Source organism: Eubalaena glacialis, chromosome 1 (assembly GCF_028564815.1).
Source record: "Eubalaena glacialis isolate mEubGla1 chromosome 1, mEubGla1.1.hap2.+ XY, whole genome shotgun sequence".
In the NCBI taxonomy this organism is placed as follows: Eukaryota; Metazoa; Chordata; class Mammalia; order Artiodactyla; family Balaenidae; genus Eubalaena; species Eubalaena glacialis.
This window is the reverse complement of record NC_083716.1, coordinates 30,914,038-30,941,415: the sequence shown is the minus strand read 5'-3', so window position 1 is coordinate 30,941,415 and position 27,378 is coordinate 30,914,038. Positions and strand designations below refer to the sequence as shown.

Here is a 27,378-nt window from a genome sequence, read left to right as displayed (position 1 = left end):
CTCCTGGAGCATGCGCAGTCTTCACAGAAAGTGACCGGCGAAAAGTGCAGAGGACGCGATTGCGTAGGCATTGTTTCTGATTGGCTACCGTTCACCCGCGAGGGGTCGTGTCTACTCGTCGCCAAGTAAACAGGGAAGGTAGGGGCGGGGCCAAAGAGGCGTCGGGACCTGGTTGGCCCGGGGAGGGTTGGGGGTTTCGCGGATTGGTCCCAGCCGGGATCTCAGCTGTGTGAAGCGCACCGGGTCCTGGAGCCCGCGGCCTGAGGGATGGACGAGACTAGCCCACTCGTGTCCCCTGAGCGGGCCCAACCTCCGGACTACACCTTTCCGTCCGCCTCGGCCGTTCACTTTCCGCAGGTGCCGGGGGGCGCGGTCCGCGTGGCGGCGGTGGCCGGCCCGGCCCCCTCTCCGCAGGGCTCGCCAGGCCACGACCGGGAGCGGCAGCCACTGCTGGATCGGGCCCGGGGCGCGGTGGCCCAGTGTCAAACCCAAACCATGGCGGCGCAGGCCCAAGCCCTGGCCGCCCAGGCCGCGGCGGCGGCGCACGCCGCGCAGGCCCACCGCGAGCGGAACGAGTTCCCGGAGGACCCCGAGTTCGAGGCGGTGGTGCGGCAGGCCGAGGTGGCCATCGAGCGTTGCATCTTCCCCGAGCGCATCTACCAGGGCTCCAGCGGAAGCTACTTCGTCAAGGACCCTCAGGGGGTGAGAGCGGGCTGGGGACCGCGGCCGCCGGCATCGGGGAGGGTGGGCCTGTCCGGGGAAGTTTGAGGGTTCGCACAGCAAGAGGGAGAACGGGGGTTTGAAAGGCTGAGAAAGGGAGAAACTTCACAGTGCAGAGCCCCTTGGCAGGATTTTGGAATTCCACTGAGGACTGGAGACGGAGAAGCTGTCCGGAATGAAGAAATAAATCAGAACTTATTTGGTAGGGGAGGAGTGAGCGGAGAATGAAAAGAGGAAATTGACCAGATACAGGCGAGGGGCCCAGCGGTGTGATGGGGCAGTCGGCCTCTGGACAGAGACGCGCGGGGAGATGCTGCTTTCTAGTAGGTTCTTTATTCGGCCACTGACGTACTGTTTTGAGCTTTGAGCCCGTCCTCTCTTTTTGGACCGAACCAGTGTTGTCGCTGTTCATTGAGGAGGACGGGTGACCCATCACAGGCTCTGAGGGTTCATTCCCAGCCTTCTCTGTTGTGGGGACGTCTCCTGCCACCGACCCAGGCCCCTTATTGGCAGACGTTTGTTGTAAGAGTGGGTGGACTCATCAGTTTCATTTGTCCTGGTTATTGCTCACTTCTGGGAAATTGTTCAAATCCTTCTTGTGGCTCCTCAGTTTAGAATGTGAAGTTTGAGAAACATGGGACTGTCAACTACCTTTTCCTTTCATTTCTCACCCAGGACTGTCAGCAGTTTGCTTTTTTAACAAAGGCGGAGTGTTTGTTTGACCTTTATTTTGTCCCTTGTATGTGTTTAAAGGGGGATGGGATGGGGCATGGAGTGACCAGGGCGGCTGTAAAGTGACCTTTATTCTTTTGATAACCATAGGAGGATTTAAGGCATTTAGATCAAACTAGAGGTATCTTTGGAATATCAATGAGTCAAAAAAAAAATCGAATCTTCCCTGTTAAAGTTCTCAGATGGACCAGAATGGTTTGTTGGAAAAATGTATTATTGTTATGCTTATTAAAATGATGGGTATCAGAGCTCCCTCACATTTTCTCTGCATCTCTCTTGTGTGAACTCTTGAGATGGGTGGTGTGTTCTTTTGGTAGGATGTTGTTGTCCCTGAATTATCACCAAGAACCAGAGAGCAATTCTGCCATCAAATCAGTTAACATAAACTGAGACGGGGGAAAGCTTTGAGAGTAGTAAGTCTTTCAAATAAGGGAGCAGTGAGTTAAATCGAAAGCTCAAACAGGAACCATCACTTCTAGAAGAAAAGAAAGAAAGGTGGGTGTCCTGAGGTTTAAATGTTAGCAAGATGTTTTCATCTTTTTTATTTAGGAACCAGAGTGAGATCTAAGACATGAATGGATTTTATTTTATTTTGTAGTTGTTTGCTTGTTGGCTGATGTAAGAAGGGGCTAAGATTATCTGTTAGGTACAGAAGCAGGAGGAAGGTTTTTGTTTTTCTTTCATGACACTGTTAGAGCTCCGCTGTAACACTGGAAGTGTGTCAGGTCAGCAGAGAAGTGTTCTGGTGCTCTGACAGGTGGAAGTAATATGATCTCTCAATTCTACCTGGCAGGTAAAGTACTACCACCTCAGTACATAGGCCACAGAGAATGACAGACTATGGGTATGCTTCTTGGTGATTTGCAGGATCTTAGTCTCTCAAATTTCCTGGCCACTGTCCTTTCTTAGAGGGGAAGTCAAGACACATATGACTGGATAAAACTTATTAGTGTAACCATCCTGTTTACACTGAGGAAAATGTGGTTCAGGGCAGAGGATCACTTCCTAACTGCTATGGTGGGTTATACTGGACCACAGACTCACTGTAGTTAGTTTTGTCATCTTTGGCCCTGCTGCAAATGTGTTTAACTATTTTATTTAAAAATACATAGATAGCATTTACTGTATGCCAGGTACTATTTAAAATGCTTTACAAATAATAATTCACTTAATACTCATAACACCTTCAGAGGTAGATACTATTATTGCCCCCACAGATGATGACACTGAGGCACACAGTATACCTAATTTGCCCAGGGTCTCACAGCTATTAAGTAGGAGGCAGGATTCAGACCCAGGCAGACTGGCTCCAGAGTCCATGCTCCTAACTACTATGTCCTGCTGCCTCAGAGTTAGTCATCCGAATCTCTAGTTTCTCTTTTCAGCTACCATATTGGTTAAGACTAAATTTGGCTGTGTGTGACAGAAAATTTAAAATAATAATAACTTGAATAAAAGTACATTTGACTCTCATAAAAGAAGTCTGCAGACTGCTCAGAGCTGGGATGGCATTTTCCTTTATCATGGATGCAGTATGAACAATATGCATCCGACCGCCCGGCTGGTCAGCCATCCCTAGCATGTGGCTTCCACTTCGTGATGCAAGATGGCTGCTCAAACTGCAGACATCTTGCCTGCTTTTCAGCCAGTTGGAAGAAGGAGAGGGAGAGGAAGAGGGAGAGGATGCCCTTTCCCTGTAGGACGTTTCCTAGAAGTTGCACCAAACTCTTCTCCTTACATCCCATTGTCCAGAACTTAGCTGCAGTAGTGGCTGGGAACTGTAGTCTTTATTTTGCCCAGCTAAAAATCAGGGACCTGTGTCCAAGGAAGAAGAGGGAACAGAGATTGGGGGAACCAGCAGTTTCTGCCACAGGTACTTTGGAGCTGAACAGTCTGAAAGGTTCTTAAAGATAACAGCCCTGATTCCATTTCCCATTTTAGGGTGGTTTCTTCCTCGGGATGAGCAAGTAGGGACCTGGAACAGTAAGATGGAAAATGCTAGATCAGGAGTCATGGTAGAGTGCTCATATTACCCTCCTCACCTGCATACATCCTGGTGCTTCAGGTCTCATGCTCAATCATCTACGAAAGTATTTTTTGAGCATTTTCTGTTTTGAGAGGCTAGTAATTCTAGGTGTTCATGTTGCCAAAACATACAACAGCATGTGACTGACTAGTTTATTGGGAGGAGTAAATGAGATACCACACATGAAAGCCCCTGGCCTAATTCCTGGTGCTTAGCAGGAGTTCAGAGTGTTTTGTTTCGTTTTTAAGTTACATGCCCACTGACCTCTGGATTAGGCTTTCTTGGATACGTGGCATTGAATAAAGCAAAAGTAGTATAATTCTGAGATGATCCTTTCATATTGAGAATAGTAATTCATTAGATAATGCTCATTGGTGTTTGCGACACAATTCTACAGATACTGCTCACATGTTCTAGGAGCTTGGCCTTGTATCAGTAATTTTCAACCTTTTAAAAATACTTTATTCACCAAGAGTTTGTCATGAAAACAGTACAGTATTATTTTCCATTTTTCAAATATAAAATTATGTTGTAATATTGAATGTGTTTCTTCTAACCACCTGTGCCCTCCAGGAAATTTTGACGTCCTAACATTTGGTTGAGAATGACACTAATAGCCAAATAAAGAATAAAGATCTCAAACAGAGTAACTTTTTTATTACTAAAATGTTAAGACACAGTCATGTTTGTATACCATATATAGGTGTAGTTCTGGAGATTTTTAAGCATCATCTACCATCTGTTACAGGGAGCTGTCCCAGGCCACAAGTTGTAATGGATGAGGCAGGTTGGGTCGATGGCAGTGGATAGGAAAATAAATACAGGCTGAATCTCTTTTATTACATTCTACTTAGATCCCATCTTCTTTCAGGGTCTCATATATTTGGAGTAGTCCATCCCTCTCTTTTGTAAAAGTTAACATGTAAATAAGGCTTCTCTACCTAAATAGCTAAGTCAAAGAATGCTGTTTCCATCCAACCTCCAACAGAATACAGACTTGCCTTTTTCACTCTCATTTCCTTATGAGTGTACAGCAGAGATTTCCAGAGGTTGCATGATGTATGATATTGAAACAGATTGAATTTTAAAGAAGATGTGAGAATACAGTTGTCTTTTATTGAGCCAAACATTAGAGATTTGCAAAATGTAAAACAATGCCAGTCTTCTCACTAAATGTTTTTTAAAATATAGTTATTTTTCATAAAAACATGTCACTTATGTTAACATGTAATAGGCTTATTTTTATGATTAGGTGAATTAATAAATAGTTTTAACATTTTAGTTTTAATTTCTAGTACAGCAAATATAGATTTTACCCATGTATATAAAAGCTTTTGGGGTCTTTAATAGTTTTTAAGAGTTTAAAGGGACCTTGAAACCAAAAAGTTTGAGAACCGTCCACTTTGTGTTTACCAAACTTAAAAAAAACCCTGTTTATTATGCGTTATTTTTGCATATTTCACTGCATAGTATGAGTGATGTGCTTGAACTGTGTTAGATTTTAGCACAGCATAGTACCCTCCTCCGTGGGGCTGCTGCATAGATACAGGAAACCCTTTGGGTTCCAGGTTTCAGTAACTGGTTGTGGGTCTGGCACCAGCCAGTGAGTGGCCCCTTGCTTCCTTGTGCAGTGCTGTTTTTATCCCCAAGTTCATGGATTGCTGCTGCTTGAGCTACCTGCACCTTAACCCCTTTGTTAAAAGGGGTTTTAGTAAGTGGGTGTTAAGGGAGGGTGTTTTTAAAATATTGACATCAAACTGAAGCTTTCTCCTAAATGTAATAAAGGAATTGAAAGTATATTAAAGAAGAGAAAGGTTGGTGAAACAAATTAGGCAGTAGTTATTTTCTTTCTCAACCAAATATTGGTGGGTGGCTTTAGAGTTTGTTTTCTATGAATTAGGAGAATATTCTTGAGTATTCTGTAACACAGTTGATTATGTGACGTTAACATTAGCTTTGGAAATTAGGCCAGAGGCTGCTTTATGTGTCTATCTAGGAAACCCACAGAGTGCTGATGCACTGTCTTATAAGAACTAGGTACTGAGCAAATGTTGGCAGAATTGAATTGAACTGAGGCAACACTTAGTCCTGAAAGGCACTTGTCTCCCCTTCTGTCTGAATGTCCTTCTGTTCCTCCATCCTTCCCACCCTACCATTCCCCTGTTTGTCCATTCCAGGCATTATTATTTAATGAAACCCTTGTAATACTGAGAGAACCACGATTACTAATGCTTTTAGAGTCAACAAAATGCTTTCTGATTCTCCTTATGGTGGAAGGAAATTGAGAAGTTTGAGAGGTCAGTCTATAAAAGATGCTTGGCTGCAATGTTGGCCTTCAGGTTCTACTTTCTTTTCTTTTCTTTTTTTTTTTTTTTCTGGCTGCACCGTGTGGCTTTCGGGATCTTAGTTACCCGACCAGGGATCAGACCTGTGCCCCCTGCAGTGGAAGTGCAGAGTCCTAACCACTGGATTGCCAGGGAATTCCCAAGTTCTGCTTTCTTTAAGTGGAAGTATTTAAGCCTCAGCCCTGTTATTTTTCAGCCTCACTAATAGTAGGAATGTCTTGGTTTCCCTTTCATTGGGGACCAGCTTGCAGAACTCCACATTATGCCTCAGTTGAACTGACTGGTGGGTTCTGGGATGGGCCTCAAGTTGTACTGTGGTTTCACTGCCCAGGTTCCAGAGAGTTACAGTGGAGTCATCAGTTATTCTCTGTATGGTAAGCCACTTACTACTGCTGCTGTGTGATTCAGAGCTCAGGGTTCCAGGGGTACAGAGACAGAGAGGAAGATTGCTAAAATAGGCCTCTTCCTAGCCACTTTAGATAAGAATGTAATTCTGAAGACTTATAATATGAATATATGCATTTGACTTTTTCCGGTGAATAAGTAAGTTTGTTTATCGTTAAGAATAAATTGATTCTTTTGGAGGAGGAAAGTTCTGTTTTTCTCTTGCCCTCTCAGATCCTTGCAAGGCTTCTTGAAGGGACTGTCCTCAAGATTGACCAGTTATTGTTTTAGACATGTGCCTAGCCAGTTCCTAATATGAGTACTTAATGCAGGCAGGTGGATTTGTGTTTTTTGCTGTGACCAGCTATTCAGGAAGTGACACCCACAGGAAAATGTCTTATGACCTAGACTATCTTGAGTTGGCTGTGGGGTGAGGGGAGAGGGAGAGTCATATGATATAAAGATGAATCACTTGAATAGCATATTTACTTTACTTTTCTTCCTTTGAAAGTACCAGCTTGGGGACTGGAAGGAATGACATAAATATAAAACAACCTCAGAGGGCTGACTGGCTTGGGGAAGAAACCTTCAGGAGGGAAGGCCTTAGTTTCTAGATTGCAGCAGCATCCCATATGTCCAAGGATCTTTGAGGATTAAGTTACTGTCTGCTAGAGAAGATGGATCTTAATCTTTGTGGCCTCTCATGTCCTGATCGCTTGCCTATCAGAATTACTTAAAAGAACCCCATTCTAACCAGATAGCAGATCCTTTTTCCTGCTGTGATTTTTCTCTTCCATTGCTTTCTTAGTTTGTCATTCCTAAACTTTTTTAAGGTTTGTTAACACGCGGAGGGGGTGGGTGTGGAATAGTAAGGCCAATAGAGGAAACTACCATTGATGAAAGAATTTTCTTAACCTCATTCTATAAGACCTTACTAATTTCCTTTCAGTTAATACTTTTTTGAGTCTTTCCATAATTGATGCAGAGCAACAGCATGTATGAGTGTACCTTAGAAGTTGGGGTTTGATGGTGTTAAAATCTGTTGTACCGTATATATCAGACTTGGCACCTTCTCTGGCCACAGCCCTTTCTGGCAGGGGGTCTCTCAGCTGCTCATGTGAGCTGGTGTCTTCCCCTTACAAGCTGGGGGAGAAGCCAGTGTCTAACTGTACGTAGGGATTGTCTGCCTATGCCCTCTCATTTCTTTCTAGATTCCTGCTGACCTGGTCTGTGAGCTACTTTAATCAGCTTGCCTTTAACATCCTCTTTTTCTTTTGTCTCTGTAGAAAATCATTGCTGTTTTCAAACCCAAGAATGAAGAGCCATATGGGCATCTTAATCCTAAGTGGACCAAGTGGCTACAAAAGCTGTGCTGTCCCTGCTGCTTTGGCCGTGACTGCCTTGTCCTCAACCAGGGCTATCTCTCAGAGGCAGGGGCCAGCCTGGTGGACCAAAAACTGGAACTGAACATTGTACCCCGTACAAAGGTTAGTCTCCAGGAAGCCTTACTGCCTGGCCAGAGTTTTCCTGGACCTAAGCCCTGCTACGTGTTAGTGGGACTGCTAGATTCAGTGAGGGCTATTTGTGCCCTGAGTCTAGGGTTCTCAGCCCTTTTTTTTGGTGGGGGTGGTAGGTTTAAGCTCATGGTTTGATCATGTGATGAAAGCTATCCTGAGAAGGATACACATAAATTTTCTGCACACAGTTTCAGGAAGTTCACTGACCTGATGCACATGTATGGGCTCCCTGGGTCTTTGGATCCCAGGTAACCCCAAGCTGGTTAGAAACCTAGCTACTTTTGTAGCTTACTCTGTTAGATATCTGAGCTATTCCAGGATTTAGATACAGTCTAGAATGGACTAGCTGATGTCAGCTAAGCACTAATGCAAGGTCTGCCAAGGAGGACTCTAGGATTGGCTGAGGGTTAGAGTAAAGGTCTGGCCTGAACACCTACAGGGAACTGACATGGAATTCTCCTCACCCATCTTTATGCTATGGAATTCTGGTACTTGTCTGAACATAACAAAATCGGGTTCCCAGATCCAGGCAATTCCACACTTAGAATGGATTTGTACATACCTTGTATGTGTTATAGACTTAGCTGAGGTTCTATTGAAGGGTCTGGACCATACCCGGCCCCCGCCCCCTCGCCCCCTCGCCCCTTGCAAAAACATGCTTTAATATAGAATTTATTGCATACAATTTCAGGAAGTTTACTGACACTAGGTTAAGAACCCCTGTACTACAGGGTGTCTCATGAGACCTTCCAAGGGTTCTGAGCGGAAGAAATCTGCTGGTCAGCATATGAACATCTAAGGACACGTCGTCACTCATTTAGTATGTGGCTCCCTGAGATTTAGTAACAACTTACGGTGGAACTCTGATCTGATGCTTTAAGGCTGCAGGGGCATCTTTGTATCTCTGGGTCTGAATCCTCTTTGAAAATCTGATAAAAGCTATAAATCTTGTTCCCACAAAAAATACATATATTTGCAATTATTGCATATAATTTCAGGAGGATGGTTCATAGACAAGTTGAAGTCCACCCTTTGACCCATAGGATCTAGATTAAAAACCCCTGCTTGAGGTTTTCTTTGCCGGTTTAGATAGCAGGCTGGGGGCAAAGAGCCTGATCAGCAGACAGGAGCTTCCCTTCAAATCTGTTTTTTCTGTTTTCCCAGGGTATGTTAGAAGAAAATGTGATTGTTGTGGATGTTTAACTGTGTCTGCTCCTTTGCCACCAAACTTCAAATAAGCCAACTAATTTGTTAAGGTTGTAGAAGTCAGGGACCACTTCTTGAAATTTCCTTCTCTCATTCTCAGCACCTAGCAAAGTACTATACTTATAGTAAGCATTTCTTAAGTACCAGCTGAATCAGTGGATAGATACCAAACCATGAAAAAACAGTAACAGAGATCCCCCAACCTCAGGCCAATGGAGAGAATGTTTGATTGTAGTTCCGGGCTTGTAGCTCCCATCTGACACCTAAGTCACTGCCTGGCCTTGTGCAGCTCATTCCTTCCCTTTATACTTAGTTCTCTCTGTGTGCGTATAGTTAAACGGCACATTGAACATCTTGTATGATAATTAAAGATCCTAAGATCTCCTGCCTAACCTGAAATCCTCCTACTAGGCCCCTCCTAGACTCTAGAAATGCTTCTAAGTACTCCTTGCTCATCACTGTAATTTCCTTTCTTTGCTAGGTAAATAGCAGACCACCCATGCCCTGTGCCTGTCTACTTTGCCTGTGCTTCTCGAGTGCAGTGCCTAAGAATCAGAGGGCTTGAGTCCAAATTCTGGTGCTGCAGCTGTTTACTGGGTGACCCTTGGGCAAGTCACCCCCATATCACCTGCCCATTCAGTCTCCTCACTATAAAAATAGGGACATAAAGAGGTCCTACTTTAGAGAGTGGCTATGAAGATTGCACAAGTTAATCCATGTTGAACATGTAGCCCAGCAGCTGGCACAGTGTGAACACTCCATACATCTTCGCCTGTGGTATTTTTATGACTATTCTAATAATTAATGTCACACAATCCCTTTCTTCCCTATCTCTGGGCTTCCTCTTTCCCTGTTAGAGAACTTTAATAAGGCCTGAGGATCTTTTACATCAAAAAATCAACAACAAAAACACTTGTCTTCCATGAGACTGAGATGAGACAGAACTTTGCAAGCTTAACGTACATTTGTGGGACTTCCCTGGTGGCGCAGTGGTTAAGAATCTGCCTGCCAATGCAGGGGACACAGGTTCGAGCCCTGGTCCAGGAAGATCCCACATGCCGTGGAGCAGCTAAGCCCGTGCGCCACAACTACTGAGCCTGCGCTCTAGAGCCCGCGAGCTACAACTACTGAGCCTGTGCACCACAGCTACTGAAGCCTGCGCTCCTAGAGCCCGTGCTCCGCAGCAAGAGAAGCCTCAACAAGAGAAGCCACTGCACTGAGAAGCCCATGCACCACAATGAAGAGTAGCCCCCGCTCACCGCAACTAGAGCAAGTCCATGCACAGCAACGAAGACCCAACGCAGCCAAAAATAAATAAATAAATAATGCTAAAACAAAACAAACAAGCCAAAAAACCCCACATATATTTGCAAGCTTTACGTTACAGCTGTTGGACAATACTAAGAGGAAATCTCTCCCCTCCCTCCCTCCCCACCCTTGTGACAGGATTCTATCCAGTTGATCAGAGCATCTGTCACTATGGAAATGGGGCTCACGTTGAGATGGAGCTTCAAACAGTAAGGCTGTAATTCTCACTCGATCGCTATCTCTGCTCTCTGTTCCTGCAAGGTTTCAGGTTGTGATAGTTTCATTAGTCATAGGGAAAGAGTGGTTTGTTACAAAAATTGATCGAAAATAAATCTGATGGGAGGAAAGGGTGGTTTATGGCTTGAGAGCCAGTGTTTTCACCATGGAAACTGGCAAGGTAGTCTTAGGAAAGCCTTTTTTCCCCTTTATTCCTGTGCCTGTGTTTCCAGATTTGTAAGGCAGAGAGTGCTAACCTACAGTACTTTGCACATCCGTTTTAGGTACTCTGTTAAAACTGGATGGATGGATGGATGGGAGGAAGGGAATTATTTTATGCTGTCTCTGAGATTTCGGGGGCAAAATAATTAGTTATTTGTAATGAATTTTGCAAGGCTTAGGAAAAGAAAGAATTTTCTTATAAATTTGATTTTAGGTATTTATATGGTAAAACTCACTTATAGCTATCTCTGAAAGAAGCTCGTAACTCATTCATTCATTCACTTAATAAATGAGCATGTGCCAGGCACTGTGTTAGGTACTAGGGATGCTAATGTAAATAAGATGTTCTCATCCACCCCACATTTCTTTAGTCTTAAGAAACAAGTTAGATATACAAATGGATAATCACGAGACAATGTGATAAGTGTGATAATGGACACACATATGGATTATGGATTACAGTGATATCACTGCAGTTTGACAATCAAGTGTAATATTGGTGGCCTATTAAAAAAATTTTTTTGAATAGGTAATGCATGCATCTAGTGCAAAAATTAGAAGGCACAGTAGAGTAAACAAAGAAGAGTAATTCAGCCTCTCTCCCACCCCTGTCTTCCAGCCACTTGGTTTCCTTCCTCAGAGGCAGCTGTTATTACTAGTTTCTTGTGTAATATTCTAGATACAGTCTATGTAAATATATAGCAACTCACTAAAAATTAAAACCAATTTTAATATTTGTTTAATTTTTGAATGTAAATAATTGTACATAGTACAGAATTCAACAGGAAATAAAAGGGTATAGAGTAAATTGCAATTTGTTTTTATTTGGAGAGAAAATAGGCACTGGGCCATCTTCTCCTAACCCAGGAGGTAGCTGTAGTGGTCAGGGTAATTCATGCTAGCTGCTGTAACAACCCCTGAATTGCAGTGGTTTAACACAGTAGGAGTTTATTTCTTGCTCACATCAAGACCCATGCCAGTTAGGCAGCTCTCCTAGATCCCATGTCACTCCAGGTAGCGGCAAGAGATGTAGGATCCTTCCATGATGTGGTTTTGCCATCTCAGAGCCCTTCATTTCCAGCTGCACAGATTGGGGAACATGAACTAAAGATCATGGGAGATTTTAGGGGCCAGGCCTGGAAGTAATGGGCATACATCACTTTGTCAACATTCTGTTGGCCTGAACTAGTCATATACTCTATCCTGGCAGCTAGAAAGGCTGAGAGATGCATTCCTTCTATGTGCGGAAGAGGAACAGTATTGGTGAGCATCTAGCTATTCTCTGCCATAGTGGTATAGTTCCTTAAATTTGACTCTAACCTAGGTGTCTCTTCTATTTCCACTGTAGGTAGTATACCTGGCCAGTGAGACCTTCAACTATAGTGCCATTGACCGAGTGAAGTCCAGGGGCAAGCGGCTTGCGCTGGAAAAAGTGCCAAAAGTTGGGCAGCGGTTTAACCGCATCGGGCTACCGCCAAAGGTATAGACTGCGCCTCGGTGGCTTACCAAAGGTGATGATTTATAGTGGCATAATCATCCAAGTGATGAAGCAAGGTGTCTGCAGACTTACCTATGGACACTTGAATAGCCTGCCCGGAGGCTTCTGTCTTGCTCATTTATGTTAAGGGCCTAAGGTTTGAGGAAAAATTCTCCAAAGAGACCCTAACTTTCTCACTTTACTCCTCTGGACCATTTAGCTGGGCTTCTTGAATTTGGATGAGCAATTACTGTCACAACCCTTTCCTGATATAAACTCCACAGGGCCTTAGTGGGTACCTGGCTTACTCCTGGGATCTTTGCACTTGGGCTGTAGGGAAGTACCTTTATTCTTCCTTTTTGGTTGCAGGTTGGTTCATTCCAGCTCTTTGTTGAAGGGTACAAAGATGCAGACTACTGGCTACGTCGTTTTGAAGCAGAACCTCTCCCTGAGAACACGAACCGGCAACTACTGCTGCAGTTTGAACGGTTGGTGGTGCTGGATTACATCATCCGCAACACTGGTGAGCAGCTGTGGGTGGTCCTGTGCCCTGTGCCAGACTGTGATGAGGCACGGGGGAGATCTGGAGGCTTGCAGAGCTTAGTATCAGAGTACCCTATCAGGATGAGTTTAGTCTAATACGTAAGGGTTATGCACATTTGGAGAGGGTCTTGAAAATACTTTCCCTAGACAAGCCTTGTTCAGGCACATCATGTGTAGTTATCAGAAGTGGTGAGTATTTACGTTTTATCTTTGCCTCTTTCCTGGTCCCAGACAGAAGACACTTTGGCTCTTCCAAAGCAACACGAAGAGTCCTCTTATCCTTGATCTCTAGTCATTCATGGTAGCCCGGCCTATCACAGGACAGTTTTGTCTTTAAATACCTCATCTAAGTGGACTTATACAGCATTTTCATTCTCTGACTGGCTTATTCACTTAGCATAATGTCCTCAAAGTTCATTCATATTGTAGGCTGTGTCAGAATTTCTTTCCTTTTTAAGGCTGAATAGTAGTCCATTGTGTGTATATACCACATTTCACTGATCCATTAATCTGTCTACAGAAACTTGCTTCGTGGTTGCTTCCACGTTTTAGCTATTGTGAATAATTCTGCTATGAACGTGGGTGTACAAATATCTTTGAAACCCTGCTTTCTGTTCTTTTGAGTGTATACCCAGAAGTGGAATTGCTGTATCATATGGTAATTCTATGTTGAGAATTTTTTTAGGAACCACCGTACTGTTTTCCATAGCAGGTGCACCATTTTACATTCCCATCAGCAGTGCACAAGAGTTCCAATTTGTCCACATCTTCACCATCACTTGTTATTTTCTGTTTTTTTGATAGTAGCCATCCTAATAGGTATGAGGTGGTATCTCATTGTAGTTTTGATTTGCATTTCCCTAATGATAGTGATCTTGAACATCTTTTCATGTGCTTTTTGGCCATTTGCATTTCTTCTTTGGAGAAATGTCTGTTCAAGTCCTTTGCCCATCTTTGAATCGGGTTTTATTTTTGTTGAGTTGTAGGAGTTCTTTATATATTCTGGATATTAATCCCTTATCAGATACATGACTTGCAACTATTTCCTCCCATTCTGTGGGTTGCCTTTTTATTCTGTTGATAGTGTCTTTTGATGCAATTAATTTAAAATTTTTCATGAAGTATTTTTTTTCCTTTTTTAATCTATGCCTTTCATGTCATATCTAAGAAATCACTGCCAAATCCAATGTCATGAAGCTTTGCCCTATGTTTTCTTCTATGAATTTTATAGTTTTAGGTCTTAGATTTAGGTCATGGATCCATTTTGAGTTAATTTTTGTTTATGGTGTTAGGTAAGGATCCAACTTCATTCTTGTGTATGTAGATACCCAGTTTTCCCAGCACCATTCGTTGAAAACACGGTCTTTTCCCTATTGAATGGTCTTCCTACCCTTGTCAAAAATTGTTTGATCATAAATGCAAAGGTTTATTTCTAGAGTCTCTATTCTAGTCCATTGGTCTGTCTTTATGCCAGTACCACGCTGTTTTGATTACTATAGCTTTGTAGTAAGTTTTGTAGTAAGTTTGAAAGTTTTGGAGGAAATGTGAGTCCTCCAACTTTGTTCCTTTTCTGGATTGTTTTGGCTATTCGGGGTCCCTTGAGATTCAATATGAATTTTAGGGTGAGTTTTTCTATTTCTGCAAAAAAGATCATTGGGATTTTTATAGAATTGCATTAAATTTCTAGGTTGCTTCACTTCAAGTAGTATTGATATCTTAACAATATTAAGTCTTCCATTCTATGAACATGGGGTGTCTTTCCATTTATTTATGTCTTCTTTAGTTTCTTTCAGCAATGTTTTGTAGTGTTCATTATGCAAGTCTTTCACCTCCTTGGTAAACTAATTTCTAAGTATTTTATTCTTTTTGATGCTATTGTAAATGGATTTCTTTCTTTTTTTAAAATAATAATTTATTTATTTGGCTGCGCTGGGTCTTAGTTGTGGCACATGGGATCTTTGTTGCTCTTAGTTGTGGCACATGGGATCTTTGTTGCGGCATGTGGGATCTTTTAGTTGCAGCATGCGGGATCTAGTTCCCTGACCAGAAATCGAACCTGGGCCCCCTGCGTTGGGAGCACAGAGTCTTTTTTTTCTTTTTTTGTTTTTGGCTGCATTGGGTCTTCATTGCTGCACACAGGCTTTCTCTAGTTGCGGCGAGTGGGGGCTATTCTTCATTGCGGTATGCGGCCTTTTCATTGCAGCGGCTCCTCTTGTTGCAGAGCACAGGCTCTAGGCGTGCAGGCTTCAGTAGTTGCGGTGCGTGGGCTTGGTAGTTGTGGCTCGCAGGCTCTAGAGCACAGGCTCAGTAGTTGTGGCGCACGGGCTTAGTTGCTCTGTGGCATGTGGGATCTTCCCGGACCAGGGCTTGAACCTGTGTCCCCTGCATTGGCAGGCGGATTCTTAACCACTGCGCTACCAGGGAAGTCCCTGGATTTGTTTCTTAATTTCCTTTTTTGGATTGTTCATTGTTATTGAATAGAAATGCAACTGATTTTTGCGGTCGACTTGGTATCCTGACACTTTTGCTGAGTTTATTTATTGGTTCTAACAGTTTTTTGTGGAATCTTTAGCGTTTTCTACATATAAGATCATATCATCTACAAACAGATAATTTTACCTTTTTATTTCCAGTTTGGATGCCTTTTATTTCTTTTTCTTGCATAATGCTCTGGTCTTTCAGTACTATGTTGAATAGAAATGGTAAAAGTGGGCATTTTTGCTTTGTTCAGGATCTTAGAAGAAGAGCTTTTGGTCTTTTCACCACTGAGTATGTTTGCTGTGGGTTTTTCATGTATGACTTTTATTATTTTGAGGTACTAGTCTGCTGGTGATTAATTTCCTATTTTTGTTTGTCTGAAAATATCTTTATTTCAGCTTCATTTTTGAGGAATATTTTTGCTGGGTATAGAATTTGGGATTGGCAATTATTTTCTTTTAGCAGTATTTAAAAAACATTCCGTTATCTTCTTGCTCCCATGGTTTCTGTGGAGAAGTAAGTCATCCATATTATTGTTGCCTTTTCGAATGTAATCTGTCTTTTTCTCTAAATTTTTTTGAGATTTACTCTGTGTTTGGCTTTCAACATTTTTACTGTGATATACCTAGGTATATTTTCCTTTGTATATACAGGCTTCCTTGAACCTATAGTTTGATATGTTTTGTCACTTTTGGAAAATTCTCAGCTATTGTCTCTTTAAATATAACTTCTGCCCATTTTTGTCTCTGTTTCTTCTGGGACTCCAAATTATATGTTGTTAGATATACATTCATGTATATATCTTTTTTTCCTGGGTGCTTTATTCTGGTTTATTTCTTGTGGTCTGTCTTTCAAATCACTACTTTTTTTAGCACAATCTGCTATTAAACTTATCTATTGAGTTCTTAATTTTGGTAACTGTATTTTTCATTTTTTGAATTTTTATTTGATTCTTTTTATAGATTCCTGTTTTCTGCTGATGTTCTTAATCTTGCCTTTTATCTTCTTAAACATATTAAGGATTTTACCTTGAACATTTCAGAGTCCATATGTTCATTATTTGGGGCCCCTGTAGATTTGTTTTAATTTTCTTTTGTTTTTCTTGTTTTTATTTGTGTCATGTTGTCTCTTTGTATACCTCATTATTTTTAATTGTCAGATAACGTATATCAGAAATTATAGAAACATTTGGAGGCCTAGGATGTTGGTATAAATCCTGTCTGGAAGGAGATGTTTGCTTTTGGCAAGCAGCTAGGGTCATCAGCAACCCAGGATCACTTTAACTTCAGGTATTGCGGGGAAATTCTGCTTACTTCCAGGGTTGTAGCCTTTCAGGTTTCAACCAAAAGCATGGATGATTTACCAGGGTTCCCCCACCTTATCCGTCACCAGGCTACAACTTTGTCTCCCTAGGTCCCCAGCGCTATTAGAATACTGTTCTACCTCTAGCCACCTCGTAGCCACCTCTTCCCAAATCAGCAGGTGCTGTAAGAGAAAAGAAGTCACGAATGCTGGACTCCCCTCTCTGGATTACCTTTTTCTCCCAGATCATGACACTTTAACTCTTAAGGGTCTTATAAAATCTCCAGTGCCTTCAAGAGATTTAAAAATATTTTATCCAGGGACTTCCCTGGCGGTCCAGTGGTTAAGACTCCACGCTTCCACTGCAGGGGGAGTGGGTTCAATCCCTGGTCAGGGAACTAAGATCCCGTGTGGCGTGGCCAATAAATAAATAAATAAATAAGAATAAAAATATTTTATCTGTTTTTTGTAGTTGTTCTTAGTAGGATGATTGGTCCCCAAGTGTCCAGAATATCTAGTTCATCATTGCTGAAAGTGAAAATCACCCCAGTTTTTTCTACTAACTTCATATTTCTGTTCACAGATCGAGGCAATGACAACTGGCTGATTAAATATGACTGCCCAATGGATAGTGCTAGCTCTCGGGTAAGCGGTTGATCTATATCTTGAAGGAGAGGATGAGGTGTAGTATATGCATAATATGAAAGCATGTAGTGGGGTGATATTTAGGTCACATAAGTTCAGAGGAATCAGGATAGCACATGTCTTTAAAATTGATAGGTTAATATTTGGAAGAGCTTTTCTCAATTTGTTTTTTAAGGAATATCCTGCTAATGATAGGGATAGAATGAAGAAAAGTACAAATAAGTTTGGAACATATTACATACTTTGTGCCTTTTTTGGAGATTCACATTGCATAGTAGCACAGTAGAGGTCTGAGAAATAGTGCATTAGTGCACCTGTGTGATTTTGTTTGGCTCAGTGATTTCTAAACCTTTTGACCATGGAATACTTTTCTCACAAGAATACAATTCCACAGAACATCAGTTTAGAAAAAGCTGCTTCCTGCAACTTTCTTTACCCTCTCATTGCTTTTATACTCCACCACACTTCCCCATCCCTGTTCAATCTGCACATTTAAAAAAATTAGCAGGAAGGCTACCTGGAGAAGGAGAGTGAGGTTGGCTTTTATTCTTTATAGTGTTTTTTTTTTCTTCCAGCTTTATTGAGATATGATTGACATATAATATTGTGCAAGTTTAAGATGTACAATGTGATGATTTGATGTATATATTGCAAAATGTTTACCACATTACCACATGTTAACACATCCTCATAGTGTTTTTACTTCCTTTTGTAATAGTGGTTCTCAAATTCTGTACATCAGAATCACCTGAAGAGCTTACTAAAAATAGTACAGATTCGGGGGACTTCCCTGGCGGTCCAGTGGTTAGGACTCTGTGCTTCCAGTGCAGGGGGTGCGGGTTCACTCCCTGGTTGGGGAACTAAGATACTACACACTGTGCAGAGTGGCCAAAAAAAAAAGTACAGATTTTATTGGGTTGGCCAAAAAGTTCACTCGGGTTTTTCCGTAAGATCAGTACAAGCCTTTCCTCCATTAGGTCTGGGGTAAAACTGAGGATTTCACACCTTAAATAAGGTATCCCAGAGGATTCTGATGCAGGTATCCTGGACACACATGCCCTGTTCCTGTGGTGGCACTAGTTAACCTGAACATGGAGCCAAGTAGACAGTCATGGGAATGTCTGACATGGGCTGCTGTCACAGGCAGTCTGCTCCACTCTCTCTGCACTCAGCTCTCGTCCTTTTCCTTTTAATGTATCACTGAAGCAGGGGAACAGACTCCCTTATGCAAGAGCAGCCAGCTGTTATCTTCCATGGATCCGTTATCTCACTGGAAAATGTGGTCACCACCACTGAAGTGGCATCTGAGTCAAGGTCCACACGAAAGGACCTTGGCTGACTGATAATTGACTTTTCCTTTTTTTTTATACTCGCAGGATTCTCACTGCCTTTCCCTAGGAGGAATGGCTTATAGTTATCTTTTGTTATTGTCATTTCCCATGTTACCAAGGACTGTGGCAACTCTTGGGGAAGGGCACCTTTTCTAAGATAAGAAAGGGACTCTGAGAACCTTGAATTAGCCAAATCAAAGTGCCATGAATGTATTAAGTCAGGTAACAATATGGAAACCAGTTCAGAGGTTGAGTAAGGACTGATGCCTGAGGAGGTTGAGATGGGATGCTTTGCTACTACTTTAAAGGGCCTGGGGCAGATGGGACTCTATAAATATTTAGTCTTCCCTTGCTCTTCAGGACACAGACTGGGTGGTGGTGAAGGAGCCTGTTATCAAGGTGGCTGCCATAGACAATGGGCTGGCTTTCCCCCTGAAACATCCTGACTCCTGGAGGGCATGTAAGTCTCAAGACCAGTATGGTCTGGCTCTTTTCTTGCTCAGTCTCAGTTTTCTTATGTGTGCAATGAAGATAATAATTCCTCTATCACAGGATTGTTCTAATAATTAATGAAATAATGCAGCTCATGCACTTGAGCACAATGGCTGGCACATGGCAACTACTCCATAATGTAAGCTATATAATAATTTTACCTTACATTATTCCCATTTGAAGCACAGAGTTGAGTTTTCGCATCTCCGCTTTGCATTTTTCTTATTCTTTCTGAGGACTGTCTTATCATAATTTATTCTATTTGTGTTTCTAAATACAAGCTGCTGTCAGTGTTCTGTCTTCCATGTTGACATTCTAGAAGCCAGCCCCTGCCCCATTATAACTGAGAAACTTTTAGAAAGGGAAAGATACAAGTAGAGGGTCACTAGTCCCTTTGCAGTACTTGTCTGTCTTTTCAGAAGGAGCATCTCAATGTTTCGGTGGCAAGTAACTGCTTCTAGATAGGCTTACATCTTGGAAAGTCATATAATGTCTGGGAAAGAGCACAGGCTCAGGGATTAGGCAGACCTGGGTTTGAAGCCCAGTTTCTCCACTTACTGTGTAACCCTTAGGGTTAACAGCCCCTATAACTTTTATTTTCTGTTGTGTTTCAAATAAGAGCAGTATCCTACCTTTGCCAGTGCTCTGATAGGTGGAGGACATAGATGGGCAGGGATTTTTTTCAACACCAGCTTTCTTTTGACTTTTCCTCTTTTCAGATCCTTTTTACTGGGCCTGGTTGCCCCAGGCAAAAGTCCCATTCTCTCAGGAGATCAAAGATCTGATTCTTCCAAAGATATCAGACCCTAACTTCGTCAAGGACTTGGAGGAGGACCTATATGAACTCTTCAAGGTTAGCCCTGGGAACCTCAGCCTTATAACCATATAGAAGAAAGAATTCCAGTGGTTTTTCTAATTGGTCCTGATACAAGCCAAAAGAAAATGGAAACACCCTTCTGGCTTGTGTTAGCCAATGAAGAGCAAGATTCCCCCCTGTGGACAGCAAGACCTGGTTTGAGTTGGTTTGAAAAAAATTGGCAGCTGTGATGAATCACACTGGTTTGTGTCCTTTGTGTCATGTGGCTGCAGTGTATCTGCAGAGCTCTCATTTTCAAATGGAGCACTAGCACCTGGAGCTCTTTATAGAGTTAATGATGAGACTGAGGACAAACTAGTTACTTGTTCTCTATTTCCCCATGTGTGAAACAGGGAGTTCCTGGGGTGGTGGTTAATTTCACTAAGTCTCCGAAGCTTCATGTAGGTTCTCTTTATTAGAAAGTTTCTAATTGGGGGAGGAAAATGGGTTCTTCTGAGGAATTCATGCAGGTTCCATCTCCTTCTGCCCTTCTTTTGCAGAAAGATCCTGGTTTCGATAGGGGCCAGTTCCATAAGCAGATTGCTGTCATGCGGGGACAGGTAAGCCTGGGACATCCTCCTGGTGTCATCCCTGGGATCTCTCTGACAGGGTTTTATGCTCATGTTGAGTAAATGTGTAAAGCTTGTATTTTAAACCCATTTTAGTCTATGCCATACATATTTGTAACTCTCCGTTAACACCTGAGAGGAAAAGTAGCCATCCCAAATCTCCCACCTCTTCCATGGTATCTGGTGCTTGGTGAAGCACTTACTATGTGCTTAGCTCTGTGCCACTTGCTGGATAGTTCATTGGTAAATTTACCTGGTGGTCTGTGTCCTCAAGTTGCGCAAGGCAGCCATATGCCTTGGTGGTTAAGAGCTAGGCTCCGGAGTCAGACTGCTGCTTCACCATTCCCAGCACTAAGGCCTTGGGCAGGAGTCTCTGCTTCCTTGTTTATAAAATGGGACAGTAATCATAGTTTGCATAGTTGGCCAGAGGATTACATAAGATAATGTGTATCAAGTGTTTAGTAAAAACAATGCCTGGCACATGGTAAGCACTCAGATGCTGGTCATGGTTATAATTTTTGTTGTTATAGTTACAAGCCATATTATTTCTTTATTCTCCACTTCACCTTCAAAGAGAACCAAGGAAACCCCCAGGGTGTTGTTGACCTTCCAAAGCATAGTAAAGAATAGCTTGAAAATTGTCTAAAAACTCTGTAGGACACTGACATTCTGCTTATCACTCTGAAGTCTTAAAGATAGCTGGGATGGCTTAGTGGTTAGGGCACAAACTGGTCAGAGTGCCTGGTTTGAATCCTGGCTCTGCCATTTACTAGCTATGAGGTCTTGGTCGAGTTACTTAATCTCTCCTTCTTTTAGTTTCTCCATCTGTAACATGGGATTAATAGCAGCACCTGCCTCGTAGGGTTATTACGAGATAAATCATTGAAAACAGTTGGAGTAGTGCTGGTGTACTGAAGTACTCAATATGGGTTAGCTATTTTGATTATGATTTTGTATACAACTTCTCACATCTTTGAAGGACAAGAGGGTTTTCTCAGTCATAATTATACATTTACCTCTTTCTTCCATTTAGCAAAAGGCTTCTGGTGAGAGCAACTCTTGAGCTTACCGAGCCCATCTTCTCTAGAAATGGGACAGACAGGTTTTAAGAGCTGTAGTTATTATAGCTGCCTGAATACTGTAACATGGTCTTCCTACATTTCCTAAATAATGTAAGGGCCCAGTTAGGCTGGCAGAATTTTTAGAAACCTTAAAAGCCACGTGATGTAGTCTGGTATTATGGAACTCAGCATAAAGGAACAAACTTCTCAAGTTTATGTAGGCTGTACCTCTGTCCCTATTGTAGTTTCTTCTCTCATCCCTTCCCAACTCCAGTCTCTTGCCAACATCATAGCAATCTTCCTCTCATGATATTTAGTTAGGACCATTATCTAGAGTAGCAAAAGGCAGGGTGGGGGGGGTGGACTGAGAGAGTGCAATCTTAGCTTTCTTTCCAACTTGTGCTCTTAATGTCCTTTGAGGGCCTGTGGCATCTTACAACCTAGAGTGCCTCCCTCTGAAACCATAAGGTTCCATGAGAGTCCAGCTCCTCCTCCTAGCATGCAGGTGAAAGGAAGGCACCACCTTCTACCTACCTGAGCTGTAATCACAGAGTGGGCTGTACAATGGCCCAGAGTCAAAGGTGAAGAATGAGGAACCCCTAGAGAGATGGAGTTGGGTGATAGAAGTTGTTCCTCACCATAAAGGCTTCTAACCAGGAGTTAGATAAAGAATGCAGGGTCTGAGGGAAAGCTTCTTTAGATAACATTTTCAAAGACAGTATTTCTTTTTTGGCATTATGTGCCTGCTATAAATTTTTCTTCAACTTTTTAATTTGAAACATTTCAAACCTCAGTAAAATTGAAAGAGTGAGTGGGGTCTTCTAGACTCACCAATTGTTACGTTTAGTTAGCCACATTTGCTTTATCTTATTTCTCTAAATATCATCTATCTGAATAGTATCTATCTCTATATATCTATATAATTTCTCTCTTTAATATATCTATATAATTTGTCTCTCTCCCTAGATAGATAGATTTTGTTTGTTTGTTTTTGGCCAAATCTTTTGAAAGTAAGTTGTAGACAGTTTGACATTTTACCCCAAAGACTTAAACATGCTGGAAAGGTGGCTTCTAACCCGAAGAACCAAAGAAAGCACAGGGAGACCCAGCCAGGGCAGGTGTAACCTCCTGTCTCTTAAGTTGGGCGGTCTCCTGCACAATTCACTCTAATTCCATTTGAACCTCCTTTTAGTTCTCTGGCCTGATCTTGTACTCAAGGCTCTTCGAAGCAGTGTAGGGTGCTGGCAATACCAAAACAATGAAGTACAAAAGAAATTAATTACTGGTAGGATCGACTTCTCACTTCTGACCTCTGTTCCAGGTTGAATCTCTGCCTCTTTTGGGGCAGCACTTGTAGGCCAAGGATATTTATGGCTTGGGGCCTGTGTGATTTGGGGGTGCCGCCTAGCTTCCCGTCCCATGTGTCTGGCCTGGCTGTGAAAATCTTCAACATCCAGTGGTTTAAAGAAGGCTGTCATAGGACAACTTCAGCTTTTGTACTGTCCTACCAGAGAAGATAAATGGTGGTGAATATGATTTTGACAAGGGGAAGAAAATGTGTTCCTTTGGACACACATCTGAAATATATGTAAAATACAGACAAAAATTGGAAAGGAGCTGAATGCACTGTGGCATCTTGGAACAGAACAAGAACAGTACTGGAAAAGCTAATGAAATCTGAATTAAGCCTGGAGTGTGGTTAATACTAATGTTCCAATGTTGATTTCCTAGTTTTGGTAAATGTACCACGGTTATATAAGATGATAAAATTAGGAGAAATTGGGTAAATGGTGCATAGAAACTGTCTGTACTATCTTTGTAACTTTTCTGTAAGTGTAAAATTATTCCAAAGTAAAAATTTTATTTAAAAAAAAGATGATGAAAAGACAGCATGAGAGGGACAATTCAACTGAAATGGCTTTTGTTTAATACATGGTCTTTGTAGGAAAATCAGAAAATAAGGATAAACAAAAATCACCCTATCTCTAGGTCACCTTCCTTGACCCAGAGATAATCACTGCCAACTTCCAGACTTTTTTTCTCTGTAGATAAGTAGATAAGAAAATAAAGGTGGGGCCACACTATAATACTGGTTGGTTCCTTATCTCCTTTCTTTTCCATCTAAGACATTGTGATCAGTTTTCCATGCCAAGAGAATACATTTTTTAACTGCTTGTTTCTAATCCCTTAAGTTATTAGCTGATCCCATACTCTCAGGTATTTATATCATTTTCACTGTTACAAACAATACTGCACTGTATTGATTGAAACTAAGTGTTTTGTGCATGTCAGTGATTGTTCCCTTAGTCCTTAAAAATGGAGTTGCTGAGTCAGAGGGCCTGTTCACTTTTAAGCCTTTATGTTCCACTTGCCTTTCTGGAAAACTGTCCCACGATCCAGTCCCACAGCCACGTCTCTGAACTCTCCCCAGCTGAGTCGTCATCGTCGTCTTCTGTATCTTTACTAACTAGAAGGGCAAAACAATAGGAGGTATTTGTTTTCATTTGTATTTTTTCAACGAGTAGAGAGGTTTCCATTTTCTGTATATTGCCCACTTATATTCTTACTTTAGTAAATAGCCTGTTGGTACAATTTTCCATTAGTGGATTGTTTATTTTTGTTTTGATTTATAGGAGCACTCTATCTGCAGGTCCCCCTTCAGAGGCAGACCAGAATGCCTAGGCCTTGCCCTCACTGATCTCATTTTCCCCACTGCAGATCCTAAATCTGACCCAGGCCCTGAAAGACAACAAGAGTCCCCTGCACCTCGTCCAGATGCCACCCGTGATTGTCGAGACGGCCCGTTCCCACCAGCGATCTGCTAGCGAGTCCTACACACAGAGCTTTCAGAGTCGGAAGCCCTTCTTTTCATGGTGGTAGCCCCAGAGGCAGACAAAGGCACATTGTCTGAGACTTGGCCTGGGAGAAAGCCTGGGGAGCAGGTTGCAGGAAGAGCCAGAGAAGCCGGCGGAGATCAGTGCCCTTAAGAGCCCTCCCTCTCTGCTCGCCACCCCCTCAGAGCTTTCGCAAGCACAGGGAAAAGCACAATCAGGAGGACAGTGTGTGCTGTTGGGCCCTTCTGAGAGCTGGCGTCAGGGCGGGGGAGCTGGCGCTCCGTGCAAGTAGTCCAGATGCCCGGGAAGGAGCATCTCCCTTCCAGCATCTCCTGGGGGAAGGCTGGGAAACTCCCTTCCCTTCCTGACACCCTGCTCTGTAGCTATTCCTCATTATATTCTGCATCAGAAAAAAACAAATACAAATTTAAATATAAAACCCAGGCAGAATCCCAGAACCTCTTGTAGCAGAAAACCTCTGATCCAGACCTAAATTTGCATGGGCCCAGACATCCAGGTGTCTCACAGTTCCTTACCCCCACGGACCAAGGCAGCTAGGTGACTCGCAGTGCTGGGACAGACAGAAGCCACACTTCCTTTTGGTTTTCTGCCAAGTCTTCTTCCCCTTCTCCTCCCACCGGTGCAATAGGCTGACTCCAGACACGATTCTCACAGTGGGGAGACTTTTGCTCTAGAACTCGCAGCAGTTTTACAGTGATGGTATAGATCACCTCTGCTCCCTCCCCTGCTGGGGACCCAACCCCTCTAGTCCAGGCCTGTAGGTTGCTTGTCACTCAGGCAAAGGCAGGAGGGAGGAAGTTGACTCCCCAGCATGCAAAGGTGATCCATACCACCTAGGTATATGCTGGGAACTGTAATGGTCTATGGGTGAACTTATCCGAGCCTTGCTTCCTTAGTCCTTGGCCGTAGCCAAAGGTAACAAACTCTCCCAGTCTGCTAATTTGTTCCTGTTGTTTTAGATGTTTTGTTCTCAACTCTTGAGTTAGTGCTTCAGTTCTCAGTTCTGGAGTGGCTCTCCGTGAGGGTTCTGGGGGAGGTCTCAGCACATAAGAGGACAGGATATTAGGTCCTTGGACTTCCTTTTCCGCTACCACTGCTGCTTGCTGGAGGTAACAGGACTTGTGTTCCGCCTCCTGGTTGGCAGCTTCCCTTTGCTCCCCGACTTCTTGTTCCAGGCCAGTTTTTCCACGGCTTCTTGAGAAAGGCAGGGCCCTAAGGAGAGAGGCCTTCACACTGCCCCCCGGTGGCTGCCCAGCCCAGTGTGCATCTTCTTGCTTCCATGTCTCTCTTCCCTCAGCTGTCCGTCCCCCTTACCAGCTGTCCGAGCCCTTTCTACACCAAAGCAAAGAATGGCCTCAGTGGGGAGTAAAGAGGGTGCCACCTGTGGCTATGGGGTAGCCCTGTGCTACTGGACGTTTCAAGTTTCCGGCGTCCTGCGATTGGTCAATCAGCCTTGGAAAGAAACTATCTTGAAGGTTTGAAGAACAACCAAAGAAAGGGAGCAAGGACTATGGCTGTGTTCCCTCTGCTTGCCTAGCTCCCGCCATGCAGGAGGTGTGCAGCTCTCTCGTCAGCTGCGCCAGGCTGGGCCCCTTCCAGTCTGGCCCCCAGGAGCCAGCTTATCCTGGGCTTCCACCCCGCTGACAGGAAGAGTCTCTGGAGCTGGGTACGCATGCCCTGTGGACAAGGCACAGCTCCCCGCCGGCCCCAGCCCTGACAATCCCATTGAGCCGACCCCGACTCTGGCCTTGGGGACCACGTTTGCGAGAACATGGGAGCAGCAGGGCTCCCAGAGGCCGGAGGGGACCCAGATGTGTTTAGCTCTCCAGACATCTGTGTACAAACGTGTTGGTGAAGCGCCGCACCTGGGTGTTGAGAGGGCCTGAGCAGTCTAAAGAGCCCGGTTGCTTCCCTCACTGAGCAGATCTGCATTGTCCTCAGGCAGACCAGCTCTGGGATGAGAAGGAAATTGGGTCCAACGTAAGAGGGAGCTGGCCCCGGTCCTGGCAGGCCAGAGAGTATGGGGCATCCTTTCCTGGCCCACATCCGTTCTCCTTGAAGCCTGTACTCAGGTTGCCTTGAATGTGGACTTTGGGAGAGCTAGGGCCCAGAGTGCCGAGGCAGGCTTCTGGGCGGCACTCGTGGAACCGCCCGGCCCTCTGCCAGCCACAGGCCCTGTCTCCCAGCGTCAGGGAGTAGAGGCTGGGCTGTAGAGTGCTGCTGCCTCTGTATTGTTCTAATGCACTGTAGAAATTGTATGTAATGTATTTAAATCAATGCAGATGTATGAATAACAAGTCCAATTCTGACCTTTTTTGTCTAGTTTTCTTTGGTGGAAGGAAGACAAGGTAGGATGCAATTTTAAGGACAAAGAACCCTGTGTTGCCATGGAGTTACTGAGATATGGCTCCTGAGTCTCTTTTCCTCTAGCAGAGGAAGGTACAGGTCCTCATTTCCCAAAATATTTTCATAACTCATTTGACACCAACACCTGACCTGCACCTACACAGATGCAAAGCTGTTTGTAATCATCATGTATCCCTTTTACTGTGAATATTTGTTGCAGAAATATTAGTGTTCTGTTATGAGATGTTCCCCCAATAGGGATTATACAGTTTTTGCAATGACTCCTTTCTAAAAGCCAAAAAAATTCTAAATTACAAAATCATCTCTCCCAAAGGTTTGGGGTAAGGAATGTGGACTGGCTTCTCTTTTTGGCCATAAGAGGGCAGCTCTGCTCTGTGTGTGCATCACTGCCCACTTGGAGCAATTTGAACCCTGGCTCCTTTAAGTGATGGATAATCAAGCAGATAGGATGGGTGTGAGGGGAGCTGAATGCTAATGAACATGTAGTAGGCTGCTTTTGAGCCAAAGCCAGAATAGTAGTCAAAAATCCTCACCTCAAGGGTTTTCAGGCTACAGGAAACCTCAGTAATGCAAAAGGCACGATCGGTGCAGCTGTCGAGCTGCCTCAGGATGGCTGGTCCACAGGGATGCAGAAGGCAGCTGAGGAGCTGGTGCCCACTACAGTGACGGCAGACTCATCCGGCCTAGGGTCACTGCCCACTATGCAGGGCTGACTGCAATAGTCTC

At 43.3% G+C, this 27,378-nt stretch overlaps 1 protein-coding gene across 2 annotated transcripts; it reads left to right on the top strand.

The window, feature by feature from the left end:
* The first annotated feature begins 172 nt into the window (after positions 1-172).
* Positions 173-26,599, top strand: PI4K2A (phosphatidylinositol 4-kinase type 2 alpha). Of its 2 annotated transcripts, none has more exons than XM_061209881.1 (9): positions 173-702; positions 7,494-7,694; positions 12,025-12,156; positions 12,523-12,676; positions 17,060-17,121; positions 18,813-18,912; positions 19,664-19,797; positions 20,301-20,360; positions 22,752-23,661. In XM_061209881.1, exons 1-9 carry the CDS (start codon positions 268-270, stop codon positions 22,785-22,787), a joined length of 1,314 nt encoding a protein of 437 aa, XP_061065864.1. In that variant the 5' UTR covers positions 173-267; the 3' UTR covers positions 22,788-23,661. The 2 variants fall into 2 exon arrangements, with proteins under 2 accessions (XP_061065864.1, XP_061065817.1); XM_061209834.1 differs by lacking the exon at positions 22,752-23,661 and adding an exon at positions 24,149-26,599 and having other exon boundaries at positions 174-702.
* Positions 26,600-27,378: the final 779 nt, after the last annotated feature.

Excerpts from the sequence above, each read along its gene's own strand:
- PI4K2A (XM_061209834.1), top strand. The coding sequence starts at position 268 with ATGGACGAGACTAGCCCACTCGTGTCCCCTGAGCGGGCCCAACCTCCG. Across the intron at positions 17,122-18,812 it reads TGGATAGTGCTAGCTCTCGG|GACACAGACTGGGTGGTGGT; the intron begins GTAAGCGGTTGA and ends CTTGCTCTTCAG. Across the intron at positions 19,798-20,300 it reads ACCTATATGAACTCTTCAAG|AAAGATCCTGGTTTCGATAG; the intron begins GTTAGCCCTGGG and ends CTTCTTTTGCAG.